The sequence below is a fragment of the Nakaseomyces bracarensis genome (genome assembly GCF_045282275.1).
Source record: "Nakaseomyces bracarensis strain CBM3 chromosome Unknown Scaff13_0, whole genome shotgun sequence".
NCBI lineage: Eukaryota > Fungi > Ascomycota > Saccharomycetes > Saccharomycetales > Saccharomycetaceae > Nakaseomyces > Nakaseomyces bracarensis.
In genome coordinates, this window is record NW_027263959.1 from 525,262 (window position 1) to 544,196 (window position 18,935).

The following is an 18,935-nucleotide window of genomic DNA, read 5'->3' on the forward strand; positions in this document are numbered from 1 at the left end:
GAATGGGGGAAGTGGAAGAGAGAGAGAGAGATAAGACATTGTTTCTGGTATAAACTTATTATAACACTAAAGGGTAGGTTATAACAGCTATATTATACACTATAGCAATAAAACAATAACAATATAATAATGGCCAAATACGCTTGGTACACTAGGGCTACGGATATGTTACACCGTATGACGGTGCTTACCATCATTGGTGGGTCTCTATATATGACTGGTGGTCTAGTATACACGTTGTATATGAATGGTAAGAAATATGAACAGAAAGTGATACAAGAGGATAAGAAAGAAGAGATGAATCAACTTGAAGGAGCTGTATCATCTACTGAATGATAGATCCTAACACAATATTTGTTGTGTTTACTATTTAACTATTTCTTATTAAACCCCCCCCTGTACATAGAGTAATTTAAATTTTTTATTATATACATTATTATTCAACATTCTATTTCCTTTTTGCCTTTCTCTTTACTTATTCTTAATATAAATATTATTTATGTATTATGTATTATGTATTATAGATATAAGAATAATGTTAAGTGATAAAAAAATAAAAATAATATCATTATTAACAAAGGGATTAAAAAATAAAAGGGAATACAAAATATAAAGAAAGATCTAACGTTGAGGCTATTAAATAGCAGACAACTATAAGATATATTCACAATAAAGAAAGAAAGAAAAAAAATGGATTTGAATAAGAGTTTGGAAGATTTGAATAAGAGTGGAGAAGAGTTTACGAAAGAGGCTGATGAGAATCCTATAGAAGAGAATAAAGATAATCAATTGGAAGCAAAAGAGGAAGATGGTGATATATCAATGGATATAGAATCACAGCATGCAGAAACCACAGAGATTGAAAATGAACTGAAGACGGAGAATGCCAATATAAAGAAGGCAATTGAGGCCTTTTCATCTCCACCGTTACCTCCAAGAGACAATATTGCAACGGAAGATGTCAAAATACCATCACCACCCTTACCGCCAAGAAATGAGAGTAATATATCAGAAACTGGGGAACAATCTACCATAGTCTCAGCAAATGAAACTTCTGTAGATGAACCTCCTTTACCACCAAGAAATGTTGAGGAACAGAAAAATGTAGTATACCACACAGACTTTATCATGTATACTAATAAGAGGTTAAAGAGTATCCTAAATACTAGAGGTGCTGAAGTAGAAGAGAAGGCGTTCACAGAGTTAGGGGAGTTGAAGGAGCTATACATTGAAGAATTCGAGAAATTAGGGGAAGGTCAGACAGAAGACGATCGAGTAATCTTAGCATTCGTCAGGGATTTCCCAGAAGTCTCTTTACATGATCTTAATAAGATTGAAAAGCTTTTGATCAAGGATGATTTGAAATTTAGAGAGTACTTATGGCCAATGTTGGCGTTTACAAACTTAACCAATAACTCTCTTGTTCAGGAGACGAATTCAGCGGTTACCGGGCTCTTAGATAAGTGTAACATCACTGGTGAAGAAAAAAAGAGAAAATACAGTACTATCTTAACTACTTATCTGTCATGTGACCCTAAGATTGAGATGGAGGAAGACCTATTAATACTGCTTGATACGATATACTCTGTAATTGATGATGACACTAGGGCGTACACTGTATTCAAGTCATTGATGAGTACTCATGGTCTAAGAGAACTGTATATAAATGAGTCAGAAAAAGATAAATTAGTGTACTACTATTTTGATAGATATTTGGAAGATAATAACGCTGAATTATTCAACCATTTGGCTCGTGAAGGTGTATTGACATATAGATATCTATCAGACTGGTTAAGAACATTATTTCAAAGACAACTTTCAGAAGAAACTAATGCGAAAATAATAGACCTAATATTACTAGAAGGTCTAGAGGGTATTCTGAGAATTCCCTTAGCAATTCTTGTAGGGAATGAACTAACTTTATTGAAAGACAGATTTGATGAGCTTTATGATTTTGTTCAGAATAAGGTTGAAATTGGCGAATACTCTACAGAATTTATTGTGGAAGCCATGGATAGCATTAAACTAACTCCAAGGATGATATTGACTTACAAAAACGAATATGAGGAAATTCACAGACTAGAAAGAGAAAGGGAGGAGCAATATGAATATGTTAAGACTAAGAATCTGAAATTACAAGAGAAAGTTAAGAAACTTGAGCATGATTATACATTTTTGAACCGCGAACATGTAACTATTGCTAATGAACTTATAGTCAATCAATTGAATATTGAGGAAATGTCTCAAAAGAATCATAAGTTAAGAGTTGAAATGATGAATCTGAGGAAAGAACTGGAGGAGCAGATTAAGAAAAATGAGATAGAAAACGGTGTATCTGTTCCAAAAGAAATGAAAAAAGAACTTGATAATATCCTGATTAAGAACTCAACTGTAATGAGCCAGAATGTGAAACTGCAAGATAAGGTTGCAGAACTCGAACGTGTAGCCGATGAAATTAAGAAAGCTAACATGGAAGGTATAGCATATGAGGAGCCGAAGGCTCAAAGCTGGGGTGGCTTGAAAAAAATATCAACTAAATTCCAAGCATCACCAACACCATAGCTGTAAGTCTATATAATGTCGATGTCAACTCCTACGTGTACAAAAATTAACTAATAGATGTATGTACGTATATATGATCCATTATGATGATTAAAATCATAATTCACGAAATTCGCTTAAAGCTGAAAGGGTCGAGGTAATTGAGAATGCAGGACAATAAACTCAAACAGGAGGGAGAATCAAGGCAAAGCATAGCCGCTCTAGACCACTCCACATTAATTCTCTTCATAGTTTGGTGTTACTGCCAGGCAGCTTCTCAATTAAAAAAACTTGAGTTTTATTTATTTAGTTTACGAACGGTATAAGTTAATAGGGTAGCAATAAACTGAATAGAAAATGATGGGATCAAACTTAAAGCCTGTGTTCAATAGCTTCAATGTTATCGCACCATTTCAGAGGTCTTTTGTGGCTTCAAGTTTAGCCCTTAGAGGATGGAAATTAGTCGAGACGAGAAAAGTGGCGAAGAAACCAGACTATAAGGCCGGAGATCTAAGACCAAATTATCTACCAAAGGACAGGAAAGAATTTCCAGATTATAAGTATGGTGAGAGTAATATTTTCAAACAAAGCAACAAGGGTTTGTACGGGGGTTCATTCATAAAATTTGGTAATCAAATCTCTGAAAGTAAACATAAGACTAGAAGAACGTGGCATCCAAATGTCATTAAGAAAAGTTTATGGAGTGAAACATTGAACAGATGTATATCAATCAAAATGACTACCAAAGTTTTAAGAACAATTGTGAAGGAGGGTGGTATCGATAAATACCTTATTAAGGATAAGAGTGCCAGAATAAAGGAACTGGGGCCTACCGGGTGGAAGCTACGTTATAGAATAATGCAAAGAAAAGAACAATTAGAGCGCCCACCACATAATGATAAGCCTGTTATCGAGACTGCGGATGGTAAGAAATTAAAAGTTTACTTTGAAGAAAATGTAGATGGTAAGGATTTGAAAATTAGTGTAGGTAGAAGGAAGCTAATGCAATATCTATATCCCTTAGAGAAACTTGAAGCCAGAGCTGATGGAAAGGGTCTTGATTACAAGACCTTCATTGAACAGTTCGGCCACTTACCCACAAATGAAATCATTGGTCGTTTACATCAACATAACTTTGACTTGAACACTATTGCAATCTAATTGCATTTAAAAAAGCCAAATATAAATGAAATCATAAGAAGAAACGTATTACCATCTACTACTGGTAGTAAAATATGGATGTGAAATATTCATTCCGATGTAAACAATTATGATCTTGTATATATATATAAAAACAACACTAGAGTCATGAAAATAATATAATCATCTATTCTTCAAATTAAAAACTTACGAAACATGTACACGTGTAAATGGAATAAAATGGAAATGATATGTCATTCTTTGTGACTGCAACATCCGAACACCCACTTACTATATTATCTTTTATCATAAAATTTGAAGGGATTTCCAAATTTGTATATGTCGGGTAACTTTACTTACAGGTTCATTTATTTTTTTCTGCTAGAGTGCTTTTTTCTAGGCTGCCTGTGGGCCCGGTCAAGCGAAAGTCGTGAACTCAATGTTCTCCAGCTAGCCAGCATCACCTCCACCAACCTAGGAAGCTAATATTCTGTATTCAGTAGGCCTAACGATTAGCCTGTTTACTGTTTTGTTCTCTCTTCGACGTAGGCAGGATGTGTTAGGATAGCATACAGTAACCCTTTCTATCCAGGAGTTGAATACCAGGTCGAGAGGCGAACATCTACTCTTTGCTAGCCTGGAAAGTGGCCATCCCCTCGTTTCTCGAGTCCATCTAGCTTAGTGTACAGAGAATGCCCAGAGAGAGCAAGTGAGTGATGGATTCTGTACTGGAAAATTATTCCGATAGCATCTTTGAACAAAAATAACAGGTAGTTATTAGCTATTATAAAACTATATTGGCGCATATTTAGCTATTATACTTCATATAGAGGCGTTTAAGCTCACATATAGATAAACAAGACATCAAAAATGGCCGTCAAGTCTGGTATGTTAAATATTGAAAGAATGAGATAAACAGAAATACGATGAACTATGGATACCTAGTGTTTTATGAATATAGTAATGTAAATGATGAATAATGTGAATGTTACATGAGAAATGGGAAGATTAAGTCGATTGTAATGGATAGTATTGCTAATTTTGTAATGCATAGAAAGAAAAGACATGAAGTGTTGAGTTTTCGATGGGATATGATTACTTATACAGCAAAATTTGCATAATAGCGTTAATGTGGAAAATAGCATTAATGTGATATACCTCATGAATGAAGACACTTTTATGGATAAAGAAAAAACCAGGTAGAAGAAAAATATTAGTTCACTTCACGTATTATCGTGCCATCTATTATGACTGGAATATGTTTTTACTAACAAAGAATTTATTAATTTATTGTATTATACTACTTTTTTTTCCAATGTATTGAATGTGATTATTAAAGTGTTTTCTTTTTGGTGGATTAGATGAATAAGTTATAGGAATTAGGAGAACAAGAATTATACTCATGAAGAGAAGAATTATGTTAGAAAGATACAATGAGAAAAAACTATAATAGTCAGATTGAAAATAAGTTGCACATGGAAAAAAGGGTAATAGAAAACAGTATCTTGAAAGTTATTTTATACAGGTATTGCTGTTGGTTTGAACAAGGGTAAGAAGGTCACCCAAATGACCCCAGCCCCAAAGATCTCTTACAAGAAGGGTGCTGCTTCTAACAGAACCAAGTTCGTCCGTTCTTTGGTCAGAGAAATCGCTGGTTTGTCTCCATACGAAAGAAGATTGATCGATTTGATCAGAAACGCCGGTGAAAAGAGAGCTAGAAAGGTCGCCAAGAAGAGATTGGGTTCTTTCACCAGAGCTAAGGCTAAGGTTGAAGAGATGAACAACATCATCACCGCTTCTCGTCGTCACTAAACTGGTTAAATAAGAATTTTTATTATAACAGGAAATATTTTTTGTAAAACTCTTTATTTTATTCAGTAATAAAAAAAAACTCATCATTAATATAAACTACACATGCAACATATACATGTAACATATATAATACAATTTGGCTATTTTTAATTTGCTTGATGATCATTCAGTTCAAAAAACGACTTACAACAATTATATTGATGCTTAGATTCACTATATATTGATGCTTACAGACACATGTGACATCTCTTCGTTAATTGTGGTAATTCTGCAATAGTCCAAGACAAAAGCCCTAATATCGTTGTTTACGTGGAACTGAAGAAAAAAAAAATTTTTTTGTCATTTTCATCGTTTCTAGTATATTGATTTAGTTCTCTATGTTTTCATATATAAAGAGAATAGTTTTTCTCAACAAATATATTTTTCTTGGTGTTGGTGTTTTACTTCCAGTTCTCTTTTTATATTTCATTTACGAAGATCCTCATACAATGTCTTTTATAAATAGACGCCCAGAGTCACGGTGCATGCTCTTTCTTACATAGCTGTTATGGGTAACCCTCACGGTTTGGAGTCGCTAATACCTTCTCCCGACCGCCGTGCTCGCGGTTGATCTTAGAATAAACAAACGTCAATTTTTTCCGTCTTTCAGATTGGAAAGAAGGGTGTGTGAGTGGATCTTCCCTGGAAGTATGATTTCTATATACTTATGATTAGATTTTCATCACGAACATTTTTTATTTATTTATTATTTAGAAGTTTTTATTATTTGAGGTTACGTTGTTGCATCTTCAACTCTAGAAGGTGTGGCTGAGGACAACACCTTGATTTTTCACCAGGGTGATCATTGTAGAATTGGTTACAACATTTGTATAGTGCATCGATGAGACCCGCGCAGCGGGTCTCATTATAGTTGTTTTTCAACAGACAGTCTTGTATCTTACATGCCTCTTTTTGACATGTATTATCTAATCCCATTATTAGGTTTTTTCTTTCTTTACCAGCTAAAAATAAGTTGTCAAAATAAATAAAAAAGGAAAAACTTTGATACGTGCCTAGAACTTACCGCCCAGTTATTACAAATCGTAATGAATAATCAACGAGGTTATTCAACAGAAACAGAAAAAACTCCGCTTTTTAAAACAAAAAAAATTGGTTTTTATCAAAAGAGCGCAATATTTCTCTCGATCTTTCAAATCTTACCCTATACGGGCCCATCGGTGATTAGATTCTAAAATAAAATATTCAAAAAACAAAAAACAAAAAAAAGGAACGAGAAGTTTTGGAGTGGGGTGAGGGTTGGAGTTTTTTAAAGGGAGGAAGAAAAAGAAAATGACGAAGGAGTATGAGAAAGAGAATACTACAGGGGTATCTGAGTAAAAGCATCGCGTAACGATGGGGAAAAGGTCTAGAGCTCTGTAAAACTCCAATAATAACATCCCATTGTGTAAAATTTTTCGGTGTTTAAGTCACACAACAGAGCTTCATAGAAACCGTAGGAGCTGAGAGATGAAAATTGGTATGTATACGAAATTGTCTTCACAAGAAGAGGTAAATAAAAGATGGTACGGAAGACGGAGAGAGGAACGGAAAGCCGGATGACTTAGAAGGATACGTAGCCTGAAGACGGAAGTCGGAAGTCGGAAGTCGGGGGAGGTACGTTATTGTTACTGGTGAGTAAGGGGGGGGGCAGACAGTTAGAGAAATGAGAAAAGAGTGAAAGAGAGTGGTACAACGATCACACGTACAAAATACCAATTGGGTGAGGATAATCCAATTGCCCTAAAATTCGTTTAAGGGATGTTCTACTTATATTGGGGGGGGCGGGCCGCGCAAGATGGAAGTAGATGAATGTAAGGGGGGTGTTGATACCAACTGTACCTGTTAAAAGACTTGTAAATGTAAATGTAAACGAATGGCTATAATATGCAGATGATAGAAAGAAGAAAACCACCCATCAGACGATAAACTACTTTTTGTGCGACATATGGCTAGTCCATCAGTGGTGAAGAGTGTAAGAAAGATACGCGCAAGCTTTGCTACGATCCTAATTTGAATGTTATGATGCTGTTGAATATGTTGTGATGCTTTGTGGGAGAGGGGAGAGAGAGAGAATAAAAGGTTGAGAAGCGCAAATAGTAATAACACGCCCAACTTACAACGAGATCTAGACTGGGTTACAAACAGCTTTTGCTTCTCTCTCTCTCTCTATAAGCAAAATAAAAATAGGGATGTATAGTAATTTCTTATATTCAACGTTTTATAACTATTTGTATCAAATGTCATCGAATATACTCTAATACTATATTGATGTATTGATGTCTTGATGTCTCTTGCACTTGCCTGAGTGTAGTATGATACAAGTTACCATACGACTCTCTCTCTCTCTCTCTCTCTCTCACCAAAAGAAAAAAAAAGCTAATTACAAAGCAATTCCCTTCTCTCTCTCGTCTCGCCTCGTCTCGCCCTTAAAAAAATAAAGGGTTATTCCAAAGTATATTGAGGATGGGAAGAAGAGAGCAGAGAAAGCCCAGAACGTATTTTTTAAATTAGTAAGTTTAATGAAATGGATTTAATGGAGTTTAGCCCATCTCCCATTTAATTGACAACTGAGGGGGAGGAGGAAAGTGTTTGAACTTATCTAGAAGTTAAAGTAAAAGATAATTTCATGAAAGAAAAAAAAAGTATTTAAATGAAATAGAATAATCAATCCTTAGTTCTTTCCTTGTTTCTTATTTGTAAGAATATATATATAATCCCAATAGAAATACAAATAAAGACAACCAAATATAAACAAAAAATAAATAACAATGGCTGATAAGACAAACACTTCTGATGTTAGAGGCGATAGAGTAGTTACTAACTCTGTTGGTAACCCATACAATGACCCATTTGCCACACAAAGAATTGGTCAACATGGTCCTTTATTGTTGCAAGACTCTAACCTGCTAGACTCCTTGGCCCACTTCAACAGAGAACGTATTCCAGAGAGAAACCCACATGCTCACGGTGCTGGTGCTTTCGGTTACTTTGAAGTGACTGATGATATCACTGATGTCTGTGGTTCTGCTATGTTCAGTGAAATTGGTAAGAAGACTAGATGTGTTACAAGATTCTCTACCGTCGGTGGTGAGAAGGGTTCTGCAGACACTGCTAGAGACCCTCGTGGTTTCGCTACCAAGTTCTACACTGAAGAAGGTAACCTTGACTGGGTGTACAACAACACTCCAATCTTTTTCCTAAGAGATCCATCCAAGTTCCCACATTTCATCCACACTCAGAAGAGAGACCCTCAGACTAACTTGAAGGATCCAAATGTGTTCTGGGATTACTTGACCACCCCAGAAAACCAAGTCGCTATCCACCAATTGATGCAATTGTTCTCTGACAGAGGTACTCCAGCTTCTTACAGATGCATGAACGGTTACTCTGGTCACGCTTACAAGTGGTCTAACAAGAAGGGTGAGTGGAGATACGTCCAAGTCCACATCAAGACTGACCAAGGTATCAAGAACCTGACTAACGAAGAAGCCGTCAAGATGGCCGGTGAAAACCCAGATTTCTGCACCCAAGACTTGTTCGAAAACATCGCTAAGGGTAACTTCCCATCCTGGACTGTCTACATTCAGACTATGACCGAAGAAGAGGCTCAGAAGTTGCCATTCTCTGTCTTCGATTTGACCAAGGTCTGGCCACAAAAGGAGTTCCCATTGAGAAGAGTCGGTAAGTTGGTCTTGAATGAGAACCCATTGAACTTCTTCGCTGCTATCGAACAAGCCGCTTTCTCTCCAAGTAATACCGTTCCATACCAGGAAGCCTCAGCTGATCCAGTTCTACAATCTCGTTTGTTCGCTTACCCAGATGCTCACCGTTACAGATTGGGTGCTAACTTCCACCAAATTCCAGTCAACTGTCCATACGCCTCCAAGGCTTTCAACCCAGTTATTAGAGACGGTCCAATGAACGTTAACGGTAACTTCGGTAACGAACCAAACTACTACGCTTCTAACAAGCAATATCAAATTCCAGGTCAAAACAGACCAATCCAACAACACCAAGAAGTCTGGAACGGTCCAGCTCAACCATTCCACTGGGCTACTGATGCCGGTGACATCGACTTCGTTCAAGCCAGAAACTTGTACAAGGTCTTGGGTAAGCAACCAGGTCAACAACAAAACTTGGCTCACAACATTGCTACTCACGTTGCTAGTGCTTGTCCAGACATTCAAAAGCGTGTCTTGGATATGTTCGGTCGTGTCGATGAAGGTCTAGCTGCTAACATCAAGAAGGAAATTGACCAAAACGGTACTGATGCTACCGCTAAGTTCTAAATAAATAAAGAAGACTTAGTATAGCCCCCTCTACCTTTTTTTTGTTTATATTTATTTTGGATGTGGATAAACTTTTTAAATGGAAGGGCCAACAGATAATCTAGCATTGTTTGAACTGTCCTCCTATATTCATGAGAAATACGACTTGAAAATACAAGAATTTTGAAATTAAAAAAAAAAAAACTAAAAAATGTTGCAAACTTATTTATTACCAAAATAATTTATTGAAAAAGGGTTTCTAATGGAGAAGGAAAAAGAAATTATTTAAATTATTTTTACATTTTATGTTAGAAACTATCTCTAGCATTATTTATTACTATTTATTTTCTTTGTTTTCATGGACCTTTTTTTGTATTAAATTGGTTTTCAATTATTTATTTCTATATAAGCATTGCTTCAGTTTAATAAAAAAAAAATTTTTTTTTAAAATAACAACCTTAATTTAGAATCAAGCTGCGATCAATTAATTGCAAAACAACTTTCTAGTTTATTTGGAGTATGTATGACTATTATTTTGTTGATCCGTTTTCTATAACATTTTATCAAATATTTAACGTTTTGGACGTAACTTCTTCTTTGACACAGTGCATTAATCAGGGATCTACTGAATTTGAATGCAAAATAAAAAAATAACAATCATGTGAACCCTTAAATAATATTTACTAGTTTTTCATTATTTTGTATATTTAAGAAGTGGTCTTGAATAAAAAGCATTGAATTTTTAGGTTGAAGGATAATAAAATGACAATGTTTAAACCTAATGTTTTATTGGAGAATATAAGAAACTTCAATAGTTTTCGGAGTCCCTATCAGTTGCGAGACATATGGCCTGTTGGTCGTAGATCTGCAGTTCTCGTGTTATTATTTATAGGTACACAGGGAGAATTACGAGTGCTGTTGACTAAGAGGTCACGGTCTCTCAGGAGTTTTTCTGGACATGTTTCTTTCCCAGGTGGTAAAGCAGATGAAGGTGAGGAGTCACCGGAGCTAGTTGCCAGAAGAGAAGCATGTGAAGAGATTGGTTTGCCTCAGGATGCTAAACAGCTCAGAGAGGAGTTTGGTATGGAGATCGATAACCTTTTGACCGAGATGCCTTGCTATATGTCCCGTACCTTGCTCAGTGTCAAACCAGTGGTATGTCTATTGAAGAACCACGGGAAAGCTGACACAGAACCATTAATTGCCTCTAGGTTTGTAGCTAAATTGAATCCTGGTGAGACCTCGTCTCTATTCTCGGTGCCATTGATGGACCTAGCCCCCACCCATCTGAGACCCGGATCCCCCGAACATATCAACGAACACGAGCAGAGTCTCGAATGGGGTGGCCTCCCTTGGCTCGTGAAACATTTCTATTACCCAGTAGACAACCCACACGAGGTATCGTGGCTCCAAAACGTCGAGGACCTCAGCTCCGCAGAGGAAGAACCGGACCGTAATGGCAAGAAAAGAGTCCCCTGCAGAGACCTGTGGGGACTCACCGCGAAGATCGTAGGTGACCTCGCAAGCATAGCCACAAAGCTAATAACACCTTCTACCCTGGTGTCTACACCACAGATAACATTGGGCCACGAGGACCTCATCTACGGTCTACACTCAGCTGGAGAATTACAACCTCAACGCTCAAAGTGGGAATCAGACCTCATCTCCGCTAAACCCAATATACACTACATTGACAAAATACCACAAGAATATATGGATGATCTGAACTCTAGAGGCGTCACATTCTAATACTATATATATATATATGTATGCGTAATGTGTATATATCATTATATACAAAGTCACATGCAATCATGATCGATGCTCCGATATCACCGAGCAACAAAAAACAATGCGCAGCTCAGTGGGATCTGCAAAACAGGACTCTTCAGTTTTCTTGCCCCAACACTCAGAAACACCTGCAGAAAGAAATGCTTTGGGGAGGGGGGAGGGCCCAGAATGACTCGTTTAAATTGAAAAATGGGTAGCCGGGTAAACACAAAAAACTGGGTGTGGATATTTAATATATAATAGTATTGGATTCGTGCGGGTGTTTCTGTGTTATAGTGTAATGGGGCGGATGAGAGTAAAGAGAGAGAGGGAGAGGGATGGTTGTGGGACGGGGAGGGAGAGAGAGTTGCCCTAATTTAAAGGAATTAAGCGTTAGCAAGGAGATATCGATTTTTAATTTAAATGAGACTTTTGGGACAGGGATGTTTAGAAACCTTTTGTAAGTTAGTATAAGAATAGATAAAACGAAAGAGGAAGAAGTGTTGTGTTCCTAAAAAATAATATCATAATAAGAAAGTACACAACGAAAAAAAAATAAAAAAAAAAAAATGACTATTGATGATACGAGCAGGCGACTGGATGGTATAGATGGGGATGATGAGGACATGGGATCTATTGATAAAGTGTATCAGAACTATATGATGCCGGGTTTGGAGTTATATGATGCTAAAGTTACTATTAATCACTGGCAGTTACGTGATTGTATCAAGCCGTCGTCTCAGAACCCGTTTAAGCTGCATTATATATACGACCATTCGATACGGGCGTTAGATATAGATCTGGAGACTCTGCGATCGTACAGGCATAGGAAGAGTGATTCTGGGGACAGGAAACGTGCTTTGAAGAAACCAAACCTAGAAGGGAAGCATGAGAGGCAGAAACTACTGCGAGGAAACCTAAATGTGCCCTCGCAGAAATTAGTTGAGTTTTACTTCAAACCGCGCTGTTTCACCGAGTTGAATGGTCTTACTGCATGTGGTGGGCTTGTAGGTTCAGATGATAAGGGGTTTCCTACCAACTGGAACAGATTATCCCATGGTAACGATAATAATAATAGTAACATGAATCATAATAACCTTAACGACAACAACAATGATGATAATAATAACAATAATAATGGCGTGAGTACACCGGCACAACCTATAAAATTAGCAAGTAGAGATGTATTGATGGATCATAGTAACTATAGTAACCCAAATATTTGGAAAGGTATATTGTCATTGTACAATGAAAATACTAAGGCATCGATGACTTTTGTCCTTGGTCAGTTCATCAATAATTGTGTTACGCTTCATGATAAGTCTAATAACCAATACGATCTATACACTTGTAACAATGACGGTCATATGTACCAGTGCGATATTAGCAATAGAGATGTTCAGTTGGTCCGCCGCTTCTCTGACCTGAAATTCCCGCTGAATAATGCGGCAATGTCTCATGATGGTAAGAGTATGATTGTTTCAGGTGACTCAAACAAGTTCGCTATATACAAGCAGGACGAACTGACAGACCAATTCACGTTGAACTATGACAACCAGGCTCAATGGGGTAGCTCGCATAAGCGTACCAAAAAAGTATACAGATACTCCAGTTCTGATACAACCGGCTATTTAGATAACATTTTTGAGGCCCCCAATGGAGATCATGGTTTTTATAACTCTTTTTCAGAGAACGATTTGCAATTTGCAACATTATTTCAAAATGGTGTTTGTTTAATTTACGACGTTAGAAGAATGGATACCCCTCTGGCAGAGATAAGTTCAACAAGACCACATTCTCATAACGGTGCCTTCAGAGTATGTAGGTTTAGCTACGGTCTAGATGATCTTCTATTCATTTCTGAACACCAAGGAAGAGTCCATGTTGTAGACACTAGAAATTTTGTGAATCACCAAGTTATTTTAATTCCTGATAAAGTAACACCTGTGACTGATCCAGAGGAAGATAATCCATATTTGCCACATACAATGCAACAACCCATTAGTCAACGACAAAGAATGGACTACCAGTCTATGGTGTTTTCACCATCTTACCAGATGGCAAGAAGAAGATACTCATTCCCTACAATGGCATCAAAGAACTGGGAACCTTGGATTACTCCTGCCGGTTCAATACCATTACAATATCTAGAACCAAAAATCCTGCCATTCCCCAAAGTTATCGATAAGCTAACTAATGAAAGTGTAATCAGTAGGTATACCGGCGGCTCTACGATTAACAATTCGCACTACCAGGATCAGTCATCTGATGGCAGCAACAGGGTGTCAAAAAGGAGAGATTCTAGAACATCTTTCAGAATTAGAAGAGTTTCAACATCTTCGAAAAGGCCCGTGGTCCATGAATTCACACATCAAAGCTCAACTGCAAACACAAATTCAAGTCATTCTCAAAATGTTTCAAATTCCAGCACAACAGCAACAAGTTCTGGAGGAACGTCGGCTATATTTGATGACGATGACCTTTATGATGCTTATCAGGATGTCAATACTAATGACTCTATGTATCCACTAAGTGGTAGATTCGAACCAACTATAACTGATAACGGTAGATACAATCCTATTAATAACACTGTAGTAGATTATTCCAGTGCCGACTTTACTGAAGAGAACAACATTTCTGGTATAGATTGGGTGGAAGATAGAAATGGCAGCTCTCTAATTATTGGTACTGATTACGGTATTATGAGGTGGAATATTAATTCCTGGGCTAGGAGAAGTTTTTCAAGTTATGATTTTTGCTAAGTTCTGGCCTAAATCATTTTAGATTTTTAATTGTCGCATAACTTCAGCTACTATCATTTTAGTGAGGGAACTTTCAATCATTTTATTTTACGAAACCAATCATATTTATTTCAGCTTTATTAATATTAGTTTTCTTTATTATCATTTTTTCATATTTTTGCTTATAACCTCTCTATTAATGAGGTGTTTTATTTTGATATTGCATTGATTTTAATCTTATAATTTTTTTTTTTTAATTTTGTTTGGGTCTCTTGAGATTATTTTTCAACTCTAATATAATAATATACAGTATTTCTCTTTCATAGTCAATATATATATATTTTTAACATCCAATTGATTCAGTTTTTAAAGTTCTATTAATGCCTGGTTTCCTTTATCCCTCTTCATCCCCCCATCCCCCCCCCCTCAGCTTCACCAAATAAAATCTATATTATTAATGTTGTGTTTTGGTATATAATGTACATATATTTATAGGACCAATATATTATCATGATCCAGAAAAAAATCTGAAAGTATAATAAAATAATTCGAATGTTTTCACAAAAGAGCTATAGAAAAAGAAACCAACCCGATAAATAAAATTGAATAGAATTCCTTTATTCCATTTTTTTTTTTAAATATTCCATTCAAAGTGTTTAGTTGTGCAAACGCTTTTCGTAGGAGTGCAAGTTGTGAACACCACCTTCCATTTGAGCGGAAGCGGTTCTGAACTCAAATCTGACATCACCATTGTCAACAGCAGTTCTCAAGTCAGCCAAGGACTTGACACCAATGTCTTGACAAGAGTGTTGTAGACCGTTGTACAAGTATGGAATGAACTTCTTGATAGAACCCTTGTCAACAACAGCACCAGAAACACCTTGAGCAACCAAGACACTGTCAGATTCAGAGAAGTAACGAGAAGTAGAAGCATTACCCTTCTTACCAGTCTTTTGCATGGCATCAATGGAACCCATACCTCTGTAAGTCTTCAATCTCTTACCATCTCTGTAGAAGTACTCACCTGGAGATTCGGTGGTACCAGCAAGCATACCACCCATCATAACAGTGGAGGCACCTAGAGCCAAAGCCTTGGTAATGTGACCAATGTTTTGGACACCACCGTCAGCCATACATGGAACACCGAATTGGTTAGCAAATTGACAAACGTTGTAAACAGCGGTACCTTGTGGTCTACCACAGGCCATAACTTCTTGGGTAATACAAATGGAACCAGAACCCATACCAATTCTTAGACCATCGGCACCAGCAGCAATCAAGTTAGCAGCTTGTTCTCTGGTAGCAACGTTACCAGCGATAACCTCCAACTTTGGGAATTCCTTCTTGATCCACTTGATCATGTTCAATTGGAAGATGGAGTTACCTTGAGAGGAATCCAAGATGACGACATCCAAACCAGCTTCGACCATTAGTCTCAATCTTTCCTTGTCGGCATCGATGGTACCAATAGCAGCACCACATAGTAATTGCTTGGTGGTAGCAGACTTGGAAGCCAATGGGTAGTTTTGGTTCTTCATCAAATCAGTTCTGGACAACATGGAAACCAAGTTACCAGCTTCATCGATAATCAACAACTTACCCTTCTTGGTAGTCTTCAAGATGTCATTACCTTCAGACAAGGTAATACCAGCCTTACCGGTAACCAATTCAGTGGTCATAACATCCTTAACCTTCAAGTTGTCGTCTTCCAAAAATTGGAAGTCACGAGAAGTAATGATACCCATCAACTTACCTGGGAATTCACCATTAGCTAAAAAACAATTATTATCAAAGTTTTTTCTCAAACAAATATAACATATGAGTGATATGTTTTTCAGAGATAAAAACAGCGAAAGATATTTTGTTAGTAATTCATTCTAGAAAGATATTTTTATTATTACGATAACAAGATACAATGAGTTATGCGAACTTATTAATAAGTTAATAAAAAAAAGAAAACAAATCACAGGTAAGGACGGAACATAAAATAGAGATAGTAAAGAAAATAAAGTCAAAAAAATAATAATTGGTATCAGGAAAAAAATAGATTTATCTACAAGATCGTTTGATCACAGTCAGTAGAACGAAAGTTATATGAATCTAGGTTTAAATCATCATTAAAATTTAAATTATTTTTTTTTCTTCTTCTTTACTTTAATTTATATTTTTTGTTCCAAATTGTGATTAATATTCTTGTCATTATCACTTTTCAAAATTCATAACAAATCAATGTATCGTTATTATCGGTTAATAAAATAAAGAATAAAATTCTTTTTTTAATCATTTATTAAAAAAAACATACCAGTAACTGGGAAAGCAGAGAAACCGTAGTCTTCTCTCATTGCCTTAACTTCACCAATAGTCTTCTCTGGAGAGATGACAATTGGAGAGTTAATGAAACCATTTTCAAAGTTCTTAACCTTTCTAACCATGGCAGCTTGTTCCTCTGGGGCACAATTGTGGTGGATAATACCAATACCACCAAGCAAAGCCATGTAAATGGCCATCTCGGCTTCAGTAACGGTATCCATTGGAGAAGAAACAAATGGGGTGTTCAAAGTGATGTTTCTAGTTAGTTTAGTTTGCAATTCAACAACAGAAGATGGGAAGGAAACGTAACCTGGCAAAACCAAGAAATCGTTGTAGGTTAGACCACCACGGGTCATAGAGTCCATCAATTCAGAGACAGACAAACCATCCTTCTTTTCAAAGGTTTTCAAAAACTCTAAAGCAGTAGAGTAATCTCTCTTAGCACCGGTTTGCTTAGTAACCTTCATTTTTATTTTTCAATTATCTTTTGTTTTTTTTGATTGACTTTATTTACTAAAAAAATAACCTTTTAGAAATAGTTTAATACTTTTGTGTATTTCTTTTTAAAAATAATAAGTATTATAGATTAAAAAGAAAGAGTAAAGAAACTAACAAGAAATAACAACTCCAATTTCCCTCCCAATTATCTATTATCTCTGAAAAGAAGAAAGAATATAGAATAAGAACCGAACTCCTAAATACAACTACAATGTCCCAACCATTTGAATATCAATATAAACAATCTAAATCAATTTAGAAAAACTATCCCGTACTTTGTCATGAGTATTTATACCTTTTTTTTTTTTTCATCCAGTTGGAAATTAATTGGTAAGCTCATCGCAAAATTATTAAAAATAAAAAAATTTTCAAATTTTTCAAATTTCAAATTTCTTTCTTTTTTTTGTTCTATTTCCTTTTCTGTCCTAATGCCTCCCCTTCCGTACGTTGATCTCTAAGCAATTTGATAAATACCACAGAGATCAACGTATATTTCGGAAAAACTATTTCTCTTTTCTGTTCTAGGACGTACGGTGGTTTCTAGTAAAAAAGCTATCACACAAAACTGCCGTACCAAAATATCTTAAGAAGACTTGAAGCGTTGGATGGTACTTACCCGGATGGTCAGGGCATAAACGCGAACATTCGCCCTCCTCTCCTTCTTCTCACTTTTATTTTTTTAGCGGGGCGTGCAAGTTAAGAAAAAAAAAGAAAGCAAACAGAGTCAGAAAGACAGAAAAAAAGAAATTTAAATTTTAGACACTAGACCTCCTATAAACCCTAAAGACTTTGCAAACCCTACCACTTCCGAAACCCTACTAGTAAAGAGTTACGAAATTACACGTGATACACGCGATGGAATTTCTTTCTTTTTTGTTTTTTCATTTTTGGTGGACCAAGTTATTACTGCGAGACCTTAAAGCCCAACATATTATATATCAATATTTATAATTATCGATATTATATATTATTCGTTATTTATATTGATTAATTGTCTATTTATTTGTTTATAATAGGAATAATAAACCAATTATCACATTAAATAACACCAAACCATCATGTCTAAGAGAATTAATGTTTATTCTTCGAGTGAGGCTGCCCAAACTCTTGATGAGATGTTACCATCTGTCTTTTCACGTCTAGGGTATAAAGAAGACCATACTTTCTTAGACATTAAGCTAGTATTTGGATATACCATGTCTCTTTTAGCTGTGGGCAGCTTTTTGCTGGATAAGAAGTTTGCCTACAAAGAAACGTTGAACTACCAAGTGATTCTTACAGTTACATACTTCACTCTGTCTCTATGTCTGTACATATACAACAAAACCGTGGTTAAGGGGACCACGTACGCTGGTGTTAGCAAAGATGGTAAGAAGGTGAAGGTTTGCACATCAATTGGCAATGCTGATCCAAATTATAAAGTTACAATTGATAGATCGGACAGAAAGAGCTCATTGAGTACAGTACTTCCTATCAACACAGTGTTTACTGTTAATGGTACACTACAAAATGAAATACTTGTTAACTGGTTTAAAGACCAATTGGCTGACAAATCTGAATGAAGACAAAATAGTTAAAAAACAACAACAAAGTAACTAATACACATAGATAACCTATTTTTATGAATAAATCAACTTTAGATTTGCACGCTATCTAAAATATATAATCAAAATACCACACTTGTATAATTATTATAGCGATATGTCAAATTAATTACAATATTGGTTATGTCCAATAGAAACATTATATGAACTATATATCTTTAAAAAAATAATCTCTTCAGTGAAGAAAACAAGAAGACATTGAATAAATAATG

General features: G+C 35.9%; 11 protein-coding genes across 11 annotated transcripts; 8 read left to right on the top strand and 3 right to left on the bottom strand.

Annotated features, from left to right (window-relative positions):
- Positions 1 to 129: 129 nt before the first annotated feature.
- COX14 (Cox14p) lies at positions 130 to 336 on the top strand (the record flags this gene model as incomplete). Its single annotated transcript, XM_071054423.1, has 1 exon — positions 130 to 336. The coding sequence occupies one exon, from the start codon at positions 130 to 132 to the stop codon at positions 334 to 336; it is 207 nt and encodes a 68-aa protein (XP_070909116.1).
- Positions 337 to 690: 354 nt separating this feature from the next.
- GYL1 (Gyl1p) lies at positions 691 to 2,562 on the top strand (the record flags this gene model as incomplete). The annotated part of the gene is made up of 1 exon (XM_071054424.1): positions 691 to 2,562. One exon carries the CDS (start codon positions 691 to 693, stop codon positions 2,560 to 2,562), a length of 1,872 nt encoding a protein of 623 aa, XP_070909117.1.
- A 336-nt stretch (positions 2,563 to 2,898) lies between these two features.
- MRPL24 (mitochondrial 54S ribosomal protein bL28m) lies at positions 2,899 to 3,702 on the top strand (the record flags this gene model as incomplete). Its single annotated transcript, XM_071054425.1, has 1 exon — positions 2,899 to 3,702. One exon carries the CDS (start codon positions 2,899 to 2,901, stop codon positions 3,700 to 3,702), a length of 804 nt encoding a protein of 267 aa, XP_070909118.1.
- Positions 3,703 to 5,247: 1,545 nt separating this feature from the next.
- On the top strand, positions 5,248 to 5,493 carry RPL36A (60S ribosomal protein eL36; the record flags this gene model as incomplete). The annotated part of the gene is made up of 1 exon (XM_071054426.1): positions 5,248 to 5,493. The coding sequence occupies one exon, from the start codon at positions 5,248 to 5,250 to the stop codon at positions 5,491 to 5,493; it is 246 nt and encodes an 81-aa protein (XP_070909119.1).
- Positions 5,494 to 6,255: 762 nt separating this feature from the next.
- CMC4 (Cmc4p) lies at positions 6,256 to 6,468 on the bottom strand (the record flags this gene model as incomplete). Its single annotated transcript, XM_071054427.1, has 1 exon — positions 6,256 to 6,468. One exon carries the CDS (start codon positions 6,466 to 6,468, stop codon positions 6,256 to 6,258), a length of 213 nt encoding a protein of 70 aa, XP_070909120.1.
- A 1,832-nt stretch (positions 6,469 to 8,300) lies between these two features.
- On the top strand, positions 8,301 to 9,821 carry CTA1 (catalase A; the record flags this gene model as incomplete). Its single annotated transcript, XM_071054428.1, has 1 exon — positions 8,301 to 9,821. The coding sequence occupies one exon, from the start codon at positions 8,301 to 8,303 to the stop codon at positions 9,819 to 9,821; it is 1,521 nt and encodes a 506-aa protein (XP_070909121.1).
- Positions 9,822 to 10,562: 741 nt separating this feature from the next.
- On the top strand, positions 10,563 to 11,549 carry PCD1 (8-oxo-dGTP diphosphatase; the record flags this gene model as incomplete). Its single annotated transcript, XM_071054429.1, has 1 exon — positions 10,563 to 11,549. One exon carries the CDS (start codon positions 10,563 to 10,565, stop codon positions 11,547 to 11,549), a length of 987 nt encoding a protein of 328 aa, XP_070909122.1.
- Positions 11,550 to 12,139: 590 nt separating this feature from the next.
- GID11 (Gid11p) lies at positions 12,140 to 14,332 on the top strand (the record flags this gene model as incomplete). Its single annotated transcript, XM_071054430.1, has 1 exon — positions 12,140 to 14,332. One exon carries the CDS (start codon positions 12,140 to 12,142, stop codon positions 14,330 to 14,332), a length of 2,193 nt encoding a protein of 730 aa, XP_070909123.1.
- A 635-nt stretch (positions 14,333 to 14,967) lies between these two features.
- On the bottom strand, positions 14,968 to 16,056 carry RNJ42_04267 (uncharacterized protein; the record flags this gene model as incomplete). The annotated part of the gene is made up of 1 exon (XM_071054431.1): positions 14,968 to 16,056. One exon carries the CDS (start codon positions 16,054 to 16,056, stop codon positions 14,968 to 14,970), a length of 1,089 nt encoding a protein of 362 aa, XP_070909124.1.
- Positions 16,057 to 16,587: 531 nt separating this feature from the next.
- On the bottom strand, positions 16,588 to 17,088 carry RNJ42_04268 (uncharacterized protein; the record flags this gene model as incomplete). Its single annotated transcript, XM_071054432.1, has 1 exon — positions 16,588 to 17,088. One exon carries the CDS (start codon positions 17,086 to 17,088, stop codon positions 16,588 to 16,590), a length of 501 nt encoding a protein of 166 aa, XP_070909125.1.
- A 1,089-nt stretch (positions 17,089 to 18,177) lies between these two features.
- SPC2 (signal peptidase complex subunit SPC2) lies at positions 18,178 to 18,681 on the top strand (the record flags this gene model as incomplete). Its single annotated transcript, XM_071054433.1, has 1 exon — positions 18,178 to 18,681. The coding sequence occupies one exon, from the start codon at positions 18,178 to 18,180 to the stop codon at positions 18,679 to 18,681; it is 504 nt and encodes a 167-aa protein (XP_070909126.1).
- Positions 18,682 to 18,935: the final 254 nt, after the last annotated feature.